The sequence below is a fragment of the Diceros bicornis genome, chromosome 41 (assembly GCF_020826845.1).
Source record: "Diceros bicornis minor isolate mBicDic1 chromosome 41, mDicBic1.mat.cur, whole genome shotgun sequence".
Classification (NCBI taxonomy): Eukaryota; Metazoa; Chordata; class Mammalia; order Perissodactyla; family Rhinocerotidae; genus Diceros; species Diceros bicornis.
Window position 1 is genome coordinate 4,764,441 of NC_080780.1, and position 17,690 is coordinate 4,782,130.

Genomic DNA, 17,690 nt, shown 5'->3' on the forward strand with positions numbered 1-17,690 from the left:
GAGGTGGAAAAGATATGGTCCTCACCCCATCAGCTAAATTGTGAAAGTCTTAGCAGGAATCTTTCTAGCACCTTGGAAAGCTTCAAGAGCCACTTGGAAAATGTCACCGAGCGGGACTGTGACTGCCAGCCCGTGCTGGACTCGACTCGGCAGCGCATGCACACGTACGCTCTGGCTTGGTGCCCCTCCCTTCTGTAGTATTTTTCTTCATAAAGAAGATGTCTTGCATTTTTAAATTATGAATTTCAGATAATAATGTATGCCACATACTATTAATATACGTATTAATGCATATATTTTCTAAACATCAAAGTTTTCCATGACTTTAAGTTTTTAAATTGTAAATGTGAGAGTAGCATTAGCTCTAAGGCTAGCTTTATTGGTGATCAAGATATTAGATCAGAATGTCAAGATACGAGATTACAATATGGCATTAATATGTTCTGTAAGAACAGTCAAAGATTTTTCAAGTTCCCTTCATATTGGATTAATTTGTTCTGTATTCTCAAAGTGTAAACCACTGGAAGAGGGAATCAGGCACTTTGTATTCTGCAAATGACTTATTCACAGAAAGAATGATGCTCATCTGACTTCTTGATATCCTAATTTCTCTTACATTCTATGATCTATTCCACCCATTCTTTTCACATTTATGAGAAGCCATTTATTATGCATCCTTATTCCCCTGACTCATCTTGCCTGGCAGGGGCTCTGAGGAGAAAATATTGGAGTTGTGATGTTAATGGGTATTCGCACACAGAGAGCGTCAGGAGACATTGTGTGTCTAATTATCGTAGGAATTTTATGGAAATGTGATCCTGTTATCTAGCTCATCTCCTGGGAACTGAGGCTGTATTATTCCCTCCAACATTGTTTCTGGTGTTTTATCTTGCCTAAATTAGCTTTAATTTTCTGCCATTTTAGGTTGGCCCAAAGCCTTGAGAAGACTTTGCTGTCTGGGAATCCCATTATGACTTTTCTTAGCAAGTTCACAGTAACTGAGAGTAAGTATGTGGTTCCTCCAAGTTTGCTTGATTAAAAATTAAATTTAGTTTCTCACACAAATATAAAAATAAAACATTTAAGGGAAAAGTTATGCTATATGTGATAAATAACAATTTAGAAATTGGCTAGTCTGATGTATTTCGGGTCAAGAAGTAAAGTCCTAAAATCCTGGGTACAAACACCAAGAGGAGGAAGGAAGAGAAACTTCCGTGGTCTGGGTTCTGCCCCGGCCCTGCCTCCCTGGGCAAGATACCGGTATCCACGAGTCTCTGTTTCCCCATCTGTTTGATCTGTACAGTTCATACAGCCCTCATTGCATCAATACCTCAAGTCTGAAGAATTCTGGCAAACCCTTAAGTGATCCTGCTCTGGGTAGAAAAAGTGAGATAAATAGATACATGGAGAGAAGTGAGTTTCCTGCAGCAGTTGGTCACTGTTCCCTAAGAAAAACCTCTTTCTAGAGAAGAACTTGAAATATACAGGTCATAGAGAGAGTAAGCAAGTGACCGGGAAATACCACTAACCTGGGGTTTTGTTTTACTTTTAGTATAAATTATCCCAGTTCCTGCTAGAGACTTGAGATATGTCTTCATTTAGTGTTTATTATGGGCTTGGCATAGTTGAGAAAGCTATCCTTGCCAGGTTTTAATATCACATTTTGTTTTCACAGTTTGTAATAGCCCAAACACTTATTATTATAAAATTTCCTTCCTTTTCAATATTTTTCAGATGTAAAAGTAAAAGATTTGATGAAGAACATCACCAAGTTAACTGAGGAGCTTCGATCTTCTGTCCACATCTCAGATGAAACGATCAATAGCATTTTAGAAGCCAATATTTCCCATTCAAAGGTACAGTCTGCTGCTTCTCCCTCTCTTTCCCGGCGAGCTGCTGGCCTCACGTCGCCTCTTGCGCTCTCCTCTTCTCCTCCCGCCCTGGGGGAGTGGGTCGCTGTGCAAATGATATAACTGGAGGCAGAAAGGAAATGAGAGGCCGAGCTGAACCAAAGGAGGTCATTGTCTGAGGCTGAAACCTTGGGGTCTTGAATTGCATAATATTGTCTTGATTGGGTTCAGAAATGATAAAATTGGTGATGATACTGATTTTAGCAGTTTCCAACCCTGATGCGTGATACCCCAAGGGGGTCCTGCTTGGTTAAGTAGGGGTTGTAAAATTCTCAAAAATATATGAAAACAAAAACATCTAAAAATCTAAACATCACCTATGATTTCCTCTAAGTAGAGAATAACTGTACAATCTGACAGTATACTGTGGTAGTGGCTTATTGTGAAAGCAAACAGGTCATTACAGCTGTGTCATCTCCAAGGTGGTTGAGAAGCACTGACTAAGGCAACGGAAATAAAAATTACAGAACCATTAAAGGGCTCTGCACCACTCTCTTGATGTCTGTGGTGATTGGGTATGAAGGTGAGCCGGATGCTTTGGTCTCAGAAGAGTGTCATGTTGAGGTGCTCACTCTGCTTTCTGCAGTAAGTCAAGGAGAGGAGGACTGTGTGCTGGGTGGTGTTGAGATGTGTTTGTCCACGGAGGATGGGACAGGTGAATTTCACGTTGACCACAGCAGGTATCACCTGGATCCCTAGCAGGTACTTTTCTGAGATACCCTTTCAGCACTTACAGTTGGGTTTCACTTTCCTGTACCTTTGTACAGGAAACCTTCCAGAAGCAGTAAACATTAAGATGGCTCTCAAGTGAACATATTTACTGACAATCAACTGGGCCCCAATAGACATTTAATTTCACATCAATTCTAGTTAATTGGGGTTAAATGCAAGCCTTGACAGGGAGATCAATTAAGAGTTAATAGATTAGATGTTAGGAACCCTAAATTCAAATTATAGCATTACCAGTTTATTTATAGTGGGTCACTGAGTATCTGTCTTTGAGGGAAAATGTCAGAGGTGGCTTACTGAACACCACATACGCATGTCAGGGATGAAGGTGGGGTGAGGAGAACACCTCATATGTGGCCTTATGTGTAAATAACGATTAGCTTTGTTTTAAAATCTTCAGTTACTGGAACTTGTAATTGGGGAGTGGAGCAGTGACTGAATTAATTTAGGTGGCTGACTAGCGAGGCTTTAAGAGAAGGGTCGGGTTAGCTAACTTCTGGGGTCTTTTTCAAATTCAAAGCCTTATGAACTTCTTGGGTGTGGACTTGACTGTTTTTGATAGTCGCTGCCCAATTAAGCGGGCGGCCACCGGGTGTCGCTGATGCTCTATGGTGGGAGGGCTGTGCCCCGAGAAGCCTTGTCCTGTAAGGATATATTGCCGTGTGGATGGTTGTGCAGTGCTTTTTACGTTCGTGTGTCTTCCTCTGCCTCTTTGACAATGTAAGTCGTTAAGGTCATCCAAATAGCTGGGTACCTAGGTAATTACGAGGGGTATTAAAAGGCTTGCATTCTTGCTATTCAAATAGATAATGAAGTCACTCGCTTTGATAGCTAAGTATATCCATGAACCCACATGTATCTACAGACCCCAGGTAATGAATTTATGCTCAGTTAGGAGATGACATTTCGGGGCTCTCACTTTTTCTAGATTGTCAGGGTGTCAGCACTGTATTATTTGTAGTAACTTGTCAGTATCTTTCTCCCTGGGCTTCTCCACCTTACTTTCCATCAGATTGCAAATTCATCACCTCCGATTCTCTGTCCAGCTGCTGGTGGCCCTCAGAGAGTACTTGTCAGTGGCACTGGGGCCCTGAAAACACTACAAGACCCTCATTCATTCATTCACTTCAAATCTTCTTATCCATCAGGCGTGCTTCTAGAAGCTGGGGCCCTAAGCTCTGCTCTGAGGGAGCAAATGTGCTCCGGGGGTGACACGCTAAATAAATAGACGTGTGATGCGCAACCACGTTCTGTGAAGCACATGTAGGGGTGACAAGTCAGTGGTGGGGACAGGTGGTCACGGGAGCCACCCTGAGGATGTGACATTGGGGCTCAGATGGGAATGATGAGAAAGGATTGGCTGTAAAGAGCTACGTGAGAGAGTGACAGAGTTGGGGGCATTGGGTCAAAGGGCCAGAGGCGGGAATGAGCTAAAGGAGGTGAAGGCAGGCTGAGCTGTTGACCTGGTGCCATTTTCCTTTCCGGCCCCCTGTTCTGGCTCCAGAGCACCTGCTGTGGGCACCCACGGGAAGTTCCTTTCTCTCCCGGGCTCCATTCCCTAACACCAGCAACTCCCAATGAAAACCAAAATCACAGACGCGGGGGCGTGTTGGACCCTGGAGCCCATCTTGCCTGCTTTCATATCTGGGCTTGAACCCCTCCACCCGCCCTGAGAAGCACCTGTGCATCTTATCCTGCAATACCGTGTTGCAGGCTCCAAATCAACGGGGACCTCCTTGTTTGTGCTAGGCCAGATTGTTCTTCTTTTAAAATTAACAATGACGTCAGAGTCAGGATGAAATCAGTTGAGAGAGCAATCAAAGGGTCTGCCTACTGTCTCTTTACTTTCAACTCCAAACAGCTTTGTGCATTTGGATGGCCTTGGAGACGAACATTTTCCACAATCCTCCCAGGATTCTTATGGAGGAAGGTGGGGAGAGTGGCATCCAGAGAGTTCTGATCTGTTTTAGGAGGCTTCTCAAAGGGAAAGGTATTCTGAGACGTTTTCTTATTTCTCTTGGCAGAAATGATTGCATTTGGTGAATCTGGCCAAATTTCCCTGTCTTACTTGAGGCCGGTTCTGTTGGCATCTTTAACAGCTGGCTGGCGCAAGTTGTGACAAGAGAGATTCCTTATAGGAATTTAGCCAACATCACGCATTCAGTTTGTTATAGCACACGAAGTTTGTCTTCTGAAAAGCTGCAACAGTTTTCTTGGTATAACTCACTTCAGAGTAGACACCCGTCAAAAGCTGCTCATTCTGGGTTTTTTTTTCCTTCCTTGTGAGAAAACAAATAATTAACGTGTGACTGGAGTCAAGGGTTTCTGGCCCATGCAGAGGAATTTGGCCAGCTGTGCCCTGGAAGACACCACCAGTTATGTGGAGTGTCTTATCCTGGAGGGAGCTCATCCGAGGCTGTGAGTTCCACACTGTTCCTGCAACCCCATCACCACATCATCAGGCTGGAGTTTACGGTCTTTTAATCCAGGGCACCTCAGATCCTCCACCAACTTTAAAAAAAAAAAAAGCAGTAAATTGCTGTTTCTGATGGGGTACATCTTTTCTACTTGTACATAAGTAAATAGTTTTGAACCTAAGTTTTGGGATTTGCACTGATCTCTGCAAAAGTACTTCTTGATAGTTTTGGCCAATTATTCTAACCTTCAATGTATTTTTAATCCTGACTCTACTTTGCAAAGTATCATTTGTCTCTCTCAACTTTGCCAGTCACGAAGGAAATGAGCATATCTTCCACATTTTCATTCAAGTCATTAATGCAGAAAGATGGCCATGGCCTAGGAAGGTGCCAACCAACACCCGTTTGTCACTTTGTTTGGGCTCTTAAATCAGCCACAGCATGTCTGCCTGGGGTCCTGGTAACTTACTAGCCTAATAACTTTGCTGTCAAAAGAAAATTACTTTGCATTGACACGGCTCATTTATGGCGACTCTATCAACACGGGTTCTGGCATTTGCTGTTTTCTTCAATGCTCATGATCACAACTCTTCCAGGCATTGATGTTATTATTACCTGTTGGTAATTTCTAATGTCTACTTTAAGAAATAAAACTAGTGTAGTCTTCCTTTCCTCCATAACTTCTTAAAAAGTGTAGATAGTAGAACCATTGTCTCGTCTGAAGCCATGAGGGGGGAAAGGGTACTGGAAATGGAGACAGAGAGAATTAATGAGCTTTACCTCTTCTCTCGCGTTTTCTTAAATTTAATCATTTTCAATCAATAAATCCATCTAATTCTTATTCATCTTTCTTCAAATTTCCTGTAAGTCAAAACTATGTTTTGCTGCTAGTCTCCTACCCATACTAACAGTATTGACTGGGCACTCAGTCACACCGCCCCCTGTGCTGAGTACCCGACACAAGGATCCCATTTAATTCTCACAGCAACCCCGTGGAGTCCTTTTGGGTCTTATTGTCTCCTCCATTGTAAAGACGAAGAAACTGAGGCTTATCGACATTTAGTAACTTTCGGGCGATCACACAGTAAGAGTGGAGTTAGCATCCAGCTGGAGTGGGCCTTACTCTGGATCTTTCCTAGCTCCTTCCCACCATCTTTCCACCATGTGGCATTAGTCCTTCCAGGCAGGATCCTCAGAGCTTTCTCCTACCCTCTGATACTCGCTCTTGTTCATGCCTCTTCATCGTGTGAGCAGATCTGAGCTCAGCGGGGCACTGGGAGCAGAGAGCCACACTGCTCCTCTCTGACATGCGTAGGATTGAGTTTTCACTTTGCTTTCACAAACTCTGATATGGCCTACTCACTTTCCCCTGATATTTCCAGTTCTTCCACGTCACTGTCAGTGTTTCCTTTCTAGTCATAATTAGGCTGAGAACAGCAATCCCTTTCAGTGCTTCCCTGCACCTCTGAGGCTCAAATTATGAGCTGGGCAAAATCAAGACCATCTTTGAGGCACTGTTCTGAACACAATTAGGGTTCCGGCAGATGCCCAGTAAACAAGCTCCTGCTACAAATGCAAATACCTCTCCTAGGGATCATCTTCATTTTTAAAGGGAGTTAGTGAACCCAAGTAAATATCTAATTGTCTGAGTGTGTGTGTGTGTGTGTGTGTGTGGGTGCATGCAAGACTCACAGTGGTGGGGAGCTGTCTGCCCTGGGTCCTTGGCTCCTTGCCATTTTCCAAGCCAAACATGGATGTGTAGGACATGCATCAACAACTTGGCATCCGTGTTTCTGATAATTGGCTATATCAGCCTAAGCAAAGCCTAAGTTGAAAGATGCTTGTTTTACTTTGAAAAGGATATTTCCAGCCCAACCAAACTGAGTGTTATCTTTGTTTTCTTATTCCCCACCTGCTGCCACCTGCTTCAGGTGCCTTTCAAACAGGAAAAATGGACAGAGTGAGATTTAAAAAGGGTAGAGAGTAAAGTTGGGAAAACCACAGAGAAGGAGTGGAAACAAATGTGCCGCAGGGCATTGCTTTTGTGTGTGAGGTGGCTGTGGAGTTTCCGTAGGATGGTGGGCGGGATCTCCTCTATTTGGTTTAAAGAGATGTACGCAATTTTTAAGACAAGTATTTTTGCCCTGGGACTAAATTCTAAGAGACGTATCAAATATGATCCTGTGTGGGGAGCACTGGTGATGCACTAGATGATAGCTAAGACCAAGGCTCCACAGTAAACGCAGAGGGACTTTCATCGGCCAGTTCTGGTTGATGCCCATGCAGATCTTGGAGCAACTCCTCCAGAGTTGTGGGCTTGGATGAATCCCACTTTCAAGGAAAGCTTCATACAGAATCCCATTTTATGGAACTGATCAAAGAGGAGCTGCCCTAATCAAAGCAAAGGGTGGATGTCCATACCCCACCCATCCCACCTCCTCTTTGAAACCCCTCTCCCACAAAGGCATCTACCCTCCCCCTCCAGAGAGCAAGGTTGAAAACAGCGGCAGTAAGGAAATCTTTCTCAAGGTGTGTTTGCACCATGTAAGTCCCATGTGAAAAAAGGGCTTCTTGGTTAATTAGGTATGAAAACCTATCTCTCTCAAAGATTCATAATGTACACCAGCATATTAGAGTATCTTAGCCATTTGTGATGGTTAATTTTATATGTCAACTTGGCAGGGCCGCGGGTACCGACATATATGGTCTAATACCACTCTAAAAGTCCCTGTGAAGTTATTTTCTTAGATGAGATTAGCGTTTAAATCAGTAGACTTTGAGAAAAGCAGATTACCCTCCATAATGTGGGTGGGCCTCATCCAATCAGTTGAAGGATTTAAAAGACTGAGGGAATTCTGCCTCCAGATGGCCTTTGGGCCTGAGCTGCAACATGAACTTCTCCTGGGCCTCCTGAGTCTCCTGCTTGCCAGCCCACCCTGCAGGGTTTTGGACTTGCCAAGCCCCAACATTTACATGAGCCAATCCCTTAAAAAAAAAAAAATCTCTCTCTCTCTGTATATACTTATCGTATCAGTTCTGTTTCTCTGGAGAACCCTGACTAATACAGTATTCCAAATTTTGGAGGGCATTTTATGGCATTGTATGAAAGCATCTGTTGACTTCTGCCCTCTCGCAAAGTTCCTAGTAAACAAACAATAGCTCCTTTTCACGGAGAGTCTTGCTTGGCCTGAACATTTCACAGAAATCGTATCCATCAGCATATAAACATGAGCAGGAAGTGCATTTTTAAAATTTTGCTTTATAATTTTTCATATCACAAAGGTTATTAATTGAAAGTCGTACACAACGGGGACGCAGCTCAGATCCTTGTACCGTGGGATGCAATGCGAATAAACTAGACACTAACACAAGTTGTCCTCAGTCCTTTCTTCTGAGTTTCTTTGCTTTTTCTTTCCAAAAATTAAAATAAGCTTGGAAATCTGGTTTTCAATTTGGAAATGGAGGAGAAAAAAATGATTTCACACTGATAGTGAAAAGTGAAAGCTGATCAACTGAAAGCAAAGGCTGACTTAATGTCAGAAGAAAAGGACACCAATGCCACCTATGAGAGCAGCATGGGGGGGGCGGCGGCCAGGCCGAGTGCAGGATGATTGGTCTTATAGTGCTGTTCCCGAGTCGTCGGAAAGGGCAGATTGCTTAAAAGCCAGAGACTTCTGTGCACATTTTAGAAACATTTCCATTCAGAATGTTTGAAATAGAACAGAGGTTGGGTTCCATCTATCTACAGGTAAATCCTGAGTCTTTTGGGAAAATGGGCTTTCAGGGAGCTCATCACTGAGGAAGCTCTGTGTCTGGGGGCCACACCTTGAATGTGTATTCATGTCTGACCCTCATGCTTTGAAACAGGTTCTCTGGAGTGGCCTTACGGTGGCTTTATCTGGAAGGTGTGATCAGGACGTTCTTCGTCTCCTGCTGGTGTTTCCTGACGATGAAAAATCGTGGTTTGCAACGAAAGAACTGTGCAGCCTGCCCAGGGCTAAAGTGTATTCTCTGATTGTGTTGATGAGTCGGAACCTGAACCTACGGAATTTCATTTACAAGGTACGGGGCGTGACAGCTGGGGGGCTGACTCGGGCAGGGTGACGTCTGCGGAGGGGCTGCATAGATGAGTAAACTGCAGCAGGAGGGCCGACAGGTGCAGACCCCGCAGCCTTGGCCAGTCTCTGTGCCTCCTGTGCGCTGACTCCAGGGCGGGGCTTAGAATCAAGGAGACCTTTCAGGGGGTCCTTGGAGTCAGGCCCTCAGGGGATTTGGCACAGCGTTGGTGACAGTCAATGTGGAAGTCCCAACAACGAAAAACAGCACCTAACCCAGTGCCAGGTTCTCCTCTCTTTGAGGACCACCATCCTGGAGTACTTCTTGGGAAGCTGGGGTCTGCCGGGCCACTCCCTGTGCCCCTCTGAGTCAGGAGCTGCTCCCACACCTCCTTGGCCGTGGCCTTCTCTGCCCCCTGTTACATCCTGGGACACACGGCCTCTGTCCCAGGAGAGTGACGTGCCCATCTCCGCCAGGGCCTGCCCAGGAGAAGGTATGCAGTTGGAAGGGAACACTGGGCAAGCCCCAAACCCTGTGTGAACCAGCTCGTTACCTGCCCCCCTACTCCCACACACAGTGGGGTGAGGGCAGGGAGGGTTGAAGAAACCTCAAGATTATACTGTGTGTGGAAAAGAAGGGAAGGTGGGACCCTTCGCATAAGGGCTGTGTGCTGCACACTGGTTCCCAGCCTGGTCTCCTGCTCTTGGCTCTGTCTTTTCCAGAAGTTCCTCCATCTTCCAGCCTCCACTGTTTGAATCTTTACTTACATTTCCAGAGACTTCATCCCTACCCTTAGGGACTGATTTTGTTCCAAGTGTCTCCCCAGGAATAGATTAGACAACATCTGGGCTAATCAGAGAAGCCCCAGGGGTTCAAACACGGCAAGGTGGCTTCAGATGCTCCGAATCAGGGAGAAGAGTTTGGGGTTCAGGAAAAGGGTAGATTTGCCATTCCAGCCCAATTTCCTTTATGGTCTCCCTACCTTCTATAACTCCAAGAATTCACTGGGTAAATGCCGGACCACACACACACACATTCTGAGAACAAATATTAATTTCCAGAACGAGTGCATTTTAGACCCATAAGCAAGAGGGTAAACATTTCTTAAATGTCCCCATAATTTGCAAGGCCACCTCTCTCCAGGTAAAATCAGTACATCCAGCTAACACGCCGACCAGTTTTGTTCTGCATTTGCTCACCTCAGCCCCCACTTCCAACTTGACAACATGCTCTTTGGGAAACAGATACAGCACCCTTGGCGAGTCAATATTTTCATGGCCGTTCTATTATGCACACAAACGCCATCTATTTGAAACTAGTGCTTCTAAGGGCCCAAATAATTACTTTGACAAGGGCCATGAGGAATGATATTGGGTTGTAGTTAGTGTCCTGGACACAGTAAAAGTGACACCACCATTAACAACAGCACTCCTGTTTATTGGGAAACTATACGCACGGCTCTAGGGAAGCTGATGTGTGACATTGCTCAGAGATGGTAGAGCCGTCCGAAATGCCCACAGCGGCAGACATCAACACAGGACTCCAGCGCAGCGTAGCTCACTCCCCAGTCCACCGACTGCCTCTTGCATTGACAACAAATTTGTGAAGCCTTTTGCAAAACACAATTCGCTCTATTACTATGGTGTGTTCATCTGGTCTGTCGGTGCAGTGACTCAATTTCAGTCATTCCCAACCTAAATCAGGGTCACTGGTGCCACTTCTAAAATGCGGCTGCCATTGGAGAGGCGAGTAGAAAAAGTAAAAAAAGCCTGCACCCTGTTTCCCCTGACTGAGTTCTCTCTCTTGTCTTAACTGAGGACAGAACCACATCATTATTAGCAGATGGGAAAGGTGGAGCTGTGACCTGGTCCCGCAGGTCAGCTGCAGAGCCAGCGGCTAAGTGGCAGGCACAGAACTCGAATGAGCAAGAGTAAGAAGTAGTGACAGTTAGGGCCTTGGCCTGAGAGGGAAAATGTGAAAATTCATTGTGCAAATAAGTTTAGGGGGGGGATTTGCTGTGATTTTTCCCTCCTTGTGGAAAGAGGCAGCGTTTGCTCGTTTATCCATTCATCCAATCAACACCTACCAAACGAGAAACACTGCCAGATGCGGTTCCAGTCCCTGTAGCTGCATAAATGACCATGACAGGCAAAAGTCCCTGCCTCCGTGGAATTTACATTCCAGGACAGAGAAGCCGCAAATAATAAGGAAAATAGAGGGTGTGCCGAGTGGTGATAGCACAAATGGGTTTCAAAGGGCACTGGTATTTCTAAAGTAATCAGGTTACACCCCCGGCCCTGATCCTTTCTAACTGCGAGACTTCAGGAAGCCCTTGAACCTCTCTGAGCCTCAGTTTCGTCAGCTACAAAATGTGCACTAACACACACGGCCCAATGGGGACCGACACACAGCCTAATGGGCGCCGACACACACAGGCCGATGGGCACTGACGCACACAGCCCAAAGGCGTTAGAAGGATGGACATGACATGTGCATGTCACAAACATGGGGAAACAGTAGACAAATGGACATTGTTTCACATATAAGAATGTTTTTATTTTGGCCTTCTTCCTAAATTTCTGTTTTGCATGCCTCAAAGATAAAAGAAGTATTTTGAAAATGATTTGAATTTTAACAACAGATCACGTTTGCTCTTGGTTTACGTTTTGACAAGACTGGTGCAATGGAGTGTGCACCAAAGCATGGAGCCATATGTGCCCGAATGAAGAGGACTTGCATACAGCACAACAAAGATGTCTCTCTAGTTCAAGGACAGTTAAATCAAGCAACCAGGCTTTCACTGCTCAGATGATGCTCATGGGGGTATAAAGTGCAGCGTTGGTAATTTCGTGTTGTGTTTTTTCCTTTGAGACTCTGATCCCTTCGGAAGCCAGTGGCATGCTCGGCTCCCTGCTGGACGTCGTCTCCAGGCTCAGTCACCTGCTTCCCAAAGCCGGCCACGTCCTTGCATACTTGCCTGAATTTCTTCACACGTTTAAATTCGCTGCCTTGCTAGACATGCCCGACTTTCAACGGGTGGGTATCTGGCCTCGGCCCCCCGGGGAAACACTCGGTTTTGCTGTGTCTTTGTATGTGGTCCTTTTGCCTCTATTTCTCTCTTTTCTTAAATTTATTTTTTTATTGAGGTGACATTGGTTTATACATTATATAAATTTCAGGTGTACATCATTATATTTTAATTGCTGTGTAGACTACATTGTGTTCACCACCCAAAGACTAATTGTCATCTGTCACCATACACGTGTGCCCTTTTACTCCTTATGCCCTCCCCCCTCCCCCCTTCCCCTGTGGTAACCACCAATCTATTCTCTGTATCTACGTGTTTGTTTGTTGTTGTTGTTGTTGTTTTATTTTCCACATATGAGTCAAATCATAGAGTATTTGGCTTTCTCCATCTGACTTATTTTGCTTAGCATAATACCACAAGGTCCATCCACGTTGTTGCATATGGCAAAATTTTATCTTTTTTTGGCTGAGCAGTAGTCCATTGTACATATATACCACATCTTCTTTATCCATTCATCCATTGATGAGCACTTAAGTTGCTTCCAAGTCTTGGCTATTGTGAATAACGCTGCAGTGGACATAGGGGTGCAAAGGATCTGAACAGGCATTTTTCCAAAGAAGATATATAGGTGGCCAACAGGCATAAGAAAACATGTTCACTATCACTAATTATTAGGGAAATGCAAATCAAAACTACGATGAGATATCACCTCACGCCCATCAGAATGGCTATTTCTCTTGTAATATCTAAAATTTGCATGAGACAACAAAATATAGGAAGGGGAATACCTTTTAATGACTCTGGAGGCAACAGCATGACAAAGATCAAGGCCTAGCATCTCCCTAAAAACCGATTGAAGGGACTTTGTAGACTCACATCCACCCACAGGGAGGGTGGGACAGTTCTCACATTGTCTGTGAAGTCAGAAATCACTCAATCAATTATTAGCACAGGTGAGATTCCAAGGGCCTGTTTAACTTAATTGAGAAAGTAAATTGCTTTCCAAAACCTTAAAACATTTATGTACATATAAATAATTGGCTTACAAATTACAGATCATTTGCTTCAAATACAAACACAGACTTGAATGAGGTTAGTGGCATGATGTTAGTTTTTGCTTGAACTCTCTCTGCCTGGGTTGGAGCTGCCTGGGAAGAGGAGTGTGGGAATGTGCAGAGAGGCAAGTGCAGGACGAGGGGCAGACTGCAGAGTCCTCAGAGCCGCCTCAGAGGCAGGACGTCGGTGTGCTCATTAGCTGAAGGATGATTTGGATAGCTGTCAAATATCTGGGTAATTTGGCAGTACAGACACACATTAAGACTATTAATGAGTCTGAGTTAGTGATATTGTGTGGATTAACAATTTATCACTGGACAAACAAGAATCTGCTGGTGTGTGTGTTGTGGGGGTATGTGTGTGCGTGTGCGACATTTGGCTCTTCTAACAAGTATACAGGCCAGAAAACTCATTGCAGAGATTTGCGTGGTATTTCAAGGACAGAAAAGAGTGAAGCAGAGATTCCATACCTTGACTTACTGAACTTCTTGTATACTCACTTGGAGAAGGGACTGCACTTTCAGAAGTCTGTGAGGGAATTATTCCAAGTCACTGTTTAATTGCAATTTTTTCTCATATTCTCAGGCTCCACAAAAGCGCCAGGCCAGAAGTTCAGCCTTTGGTTCTTTCCAGTCTGTGATGAAGATGGTTTGCAAGGAGCAAGCGTCTTTCCTTAGCAGCTCTAGCACATTTATTAACTTGCCCAGAGTTAACGAACTCTTGGGAGATGACAAAGAAAAATTCAACATTCCTGAAGATTCAAGTAAGAAAACAGCAATCCATATTTGTTTAGATTAATTTGCACATTGATCATTAGCCCTGCTTTGTACAAAATATTCTGTCTGTGTAGAAGGTGGGTATATACTGGCAAAGAACTTTCTCCCTCCACCTTCTAACCTTTATCCTCCATTTTCAGTAAGGCCACCAAACACTGGTGTGGCAGTTGGCTTTAGAGGTCCCCAGTGCCTTTGAGCACAGGCTAATTCTCTCACCTGTGACTCCAAGGAACTGAGTCTGAAAAGTCACACCTGAAGGCCCCAGCCCCTGTGGGACTCCTGGATAACCAGTAATGGCGAGGGGTCCAGGCCTGGAGACCAGGATCACCATTTTGGTCCTTTCAAAATGGCTATCTCATATAACAAGGAGAACTGTATGTGGCCTCCTACAAATTTGCCTCCTATAAAGCTCAGTAGCAAATGGCAGCAGATTGAAAAGTGATTTCCTGGCCCCGCTTTAAGTGGATACATTTTAATTAGAAAGGCAGACTAAACATGCTGGTAAAGGTTTTGCGTTTAGACAGTTTGGCCCCCTCCAAAAAGTTGTTTACCTTTGGTCTAGGGATTTTATCTCTCTGATTCATGTTAGTCTCATATATAACATGGAAACAATAGTACCGACCTCCTCCGATTGCTATGAGGATAATGGGGAGGGTGCATATTAGCTGCTTGGCGCAATGGTGTAAGTGTATCCTAGTATATTCGTTTTTTATGCCTCACAACAAATAGCCACACATTCAGTGGTTTAGGACAACACGCATTTATCATCTCATAGTTTCTGCAGGTCAGGATCTGGGCATTGGTTAGCTGGGTCCTCTGCTCAGGATCTCACAAGGCTGCAGTCAAGGTGTTGGCCAGGGTGGGAATCTCATCTGAGGTGTTGGTAGAATTTGTTTCCTTGCAGCTGTAGAACTCATGGAGGCTGTGTCTTCAAGGCTGGCAGGGGCATCTCTCTGACTCTAAGGCTTCCAGTCTTTTTTAAAGGGTTTACCTGATTGCTCAGCCAGGATAATCTCCCTTTCGATTAACTCCAACTCAACTGATTAGGGACATTATTTACATCTTCAAAATTTCTTCACAATGGCTGTGTAACCTAACCATGGGCGTGGCATCCATCATATTCACAGGTTCTATCTGCAAGACAAGGCGTGAACACCAGGGGGCCGTCTTAGAATTCTGCCTACTACACCCAAGATATGTCTTTATGCACATACTTTGTGCCTGGGATGGACAGAGGTGTTGATGGAACTGCGGAAAAGGAGACAGTGGGAATACGTAGAGTTGGAGGTGTAGGATGAGGAGCCAGGTGGCAATGTCCTCAGAGTTACCTTAGAGACAGTGTGTCAGTATGTTCATCATCAGCTGATGGATAATTTGGATAACTGTCAAATAACATATAATTTGGCAATATAGACGCACATTAAGGCTATTAATATTTAATAATTTTTGTTGTCTTCTTCCCTAATCCTCATTTCTCCTTCTTTTCTTGCATTTGAGTTTCTTGAGGATTATAAATTTGTTCATTAAATCCAATCATCCAATCATTGAGCCATCCACCTAGCCATCCATCCACCCTTCCGTCCATCCGGTTAAGTGTCTTGCCTGAGTTGACACAGCTCACAAGTGGCAGATGTCAGGATTCCTGGTTTCAAATTTCTTGTTCTGTACATACAGAGGATTATGTCTTTTCTGAAATCAAAATTGCTACTAAATTAAGTTTATAATTTAAAGTATAAGTTGTTAAAATATCAGTAAGAGCAACCTCTACAATTAATGCTTTAAAAATTCATTGTGTAGGCATGCTTTCAATTTATATTTTATGGGATTATTTCTATCAATTTTATTGTACTTGTTGAATAAAAAGAACTTGTGTTTCTTTTCAAATGAAGAATTTGGGAAGATGAGAATAATAGTGGAAATAATCACAACAGTACTCTTCATACCTTGGGTGTTATGAATTATGATATCAAAGCTAAGATAATATTTGTATATTAAATGTTCTCTTCAGGGATGAAAGAACTAGTTATACTGAAATATTCATCACTAGCTTAAAACCTTATAATATTTAATTACTAGTCATTATGGTGATGAAGTCTCTACTTTCATTAGGTACCTATTGGATTAGTCAAGTAAATCTTCAATTGAAACCAACTAGCACCACAACATGATGAAAGCCACCACAAAGAATTGAGTGTTTGAGTGAAAACAAGGCAATTTAATATATCAAAAGCAATCAGTTGAATAGTTCCATGCAGGTGCAGCAAAGAAAACTCAGTAGCAATTTATAAAGCTAATTTCATAAGAAAAACCTAATTCTGGTCTCGATACTGTGATTGTTGAAATGAAGATTTTCTAGATTAAAAACAAGACATTTTCATTTTTTATTACTATTTTCATTTTCAGGTGTCTTTGTCATCATTTAGTACTGCTATTCATAACTTAGTTTGAAAATGTGAAGGTCGTACTTTCCTTTCTTTCAAATTATTGAAGTGAACATGATATTTTGAAGTTTCTCATGAGACAAGAGCCACTAAAGACAGTGACAAGAAAAATTATTCTTGAATTTACTGCCCAAATTCAGAATCGTGTCCTGAAAATATATATAAAAATCACTCATTTAAAAGTGAGGTATCACAGATACATAAACAAATTTCCCTATTAACCCAGGTATCTGTATCATGAGTAATACTTTTTTTTTTTAAATTGTGACAGCACCATTTTGCTTGAAGCTTTATCAGGAAATTCTACAGTCTCCAAATGGTGCTTTGGTGTGGTCCTTCCTAAAGCCTATATTACATGGAAAAATACTGTACACACCAAATACTCCAGAGATTAATAAGGTCATTCAAAAGGTAAGTCCGAATGAATGAGGATCTTATAGGCCATACAAGCACTACATTGGGAAGAAATCTTTTAAAATATTTGACATAATTATTATTATTTAATTTATTTTATTTTATTTTATTTATTTAGTTTTTTTATTGCAGTAGTATTGGTTTATAACATTGTATAAATTTCAGGTGTACATCATTATACTTCTATTTCTGCATAGATTACATCATGTTCACCACCCAAATACTAATTACCATCCATCACCACACACATGTGTCTAATCATCCCTTTTGCCCTCCTCCCTCTCTGCTTCCCCTCTGGTAACCACCAATCCAATCTCTGTCTCTATGTGTTTGTTGTTGTTTTTATCTTCTCCTTATGAGTGAGATCATATGGTATTTGACCTCCTCCCTCTGACTTATTTCACTTAGCATAATACCCTCAGTGTCCATCCATGTTGTCACAAATGGCTAGATTTCATCATTTCTTATGCCTGAGTAGTATTCCATTGTGTATATATACCACATCTTCATCCATTCGTCCCTTGATGGGCACTTAGGTTGCTTCCAAGTCTTCACTATTGTGAATAATGCCATGATGAACACAGGGGTGCATGTATCTTTACGCACTGGTGTTTTCATGTTCTTTTAAATGTATGGCAGGTCTGTCCTCAATTTTTTGAGGAATCTCCGTACTGTTTTCCATAGTGGCTGCACCAGTTTGCACTCCCACCAGCAGTGTGTGAGAGTTCCCTTCTCTCCATAGCCTCTCCAACACTTGTTTCCTGTTTTGTTAATTATAGCCATTCTGACGGGTGTGAGGTGATATCTCATTGTAGTTTTGATTTGCATTTCCCTGATAGTTAATGATGTTGAACATCTTTTCA

General features: G+C 43.1%; 1 protein-coding gene across 1 annotated transcript in view; it reads left to right on the top strand.

The window, feature by feature from the left end:
• Nucleotides 1-17,690, top strand: part of ABCA13 (ATP binding cassette subfamily A member 13) — a 448,014-nt gene that overhangs the window by 150,310 nt on the left and 280,014 nt on the right. Inside the window, exons 22-28 of the mRNA XM_058534839.1 lie at nucleotides 1-164; nucleotides 925-1,004; nucleotides 1,735-1,856; nucleotides 8,924-9,118; nucleotides 11,984-12,148; nucleotides 13,782-13,959; nucleotides 16,685-16,824. Coding sequence (XP_058390822.1) covers nucleotides 1-164; nucleotides 925-1,004; nucleotides 1,735-1,856; nucleotides 8,924-9,118; nucleotides 11,984-12,148; nucleotides 13,782-13,959; nucleotides 16,685-16,824 — 1,044 coding nt within the window. The remainder of the gene's footprint in view (nucleotides 165-924; nucleotides 1,005-1,734; nucleotides 1,857-8,923; nucleotides 9,119-11,983; nucleotides 12,149-13,781; nucleotides 13,960-16,684; nucleotides 16,825-17,690) is intronic.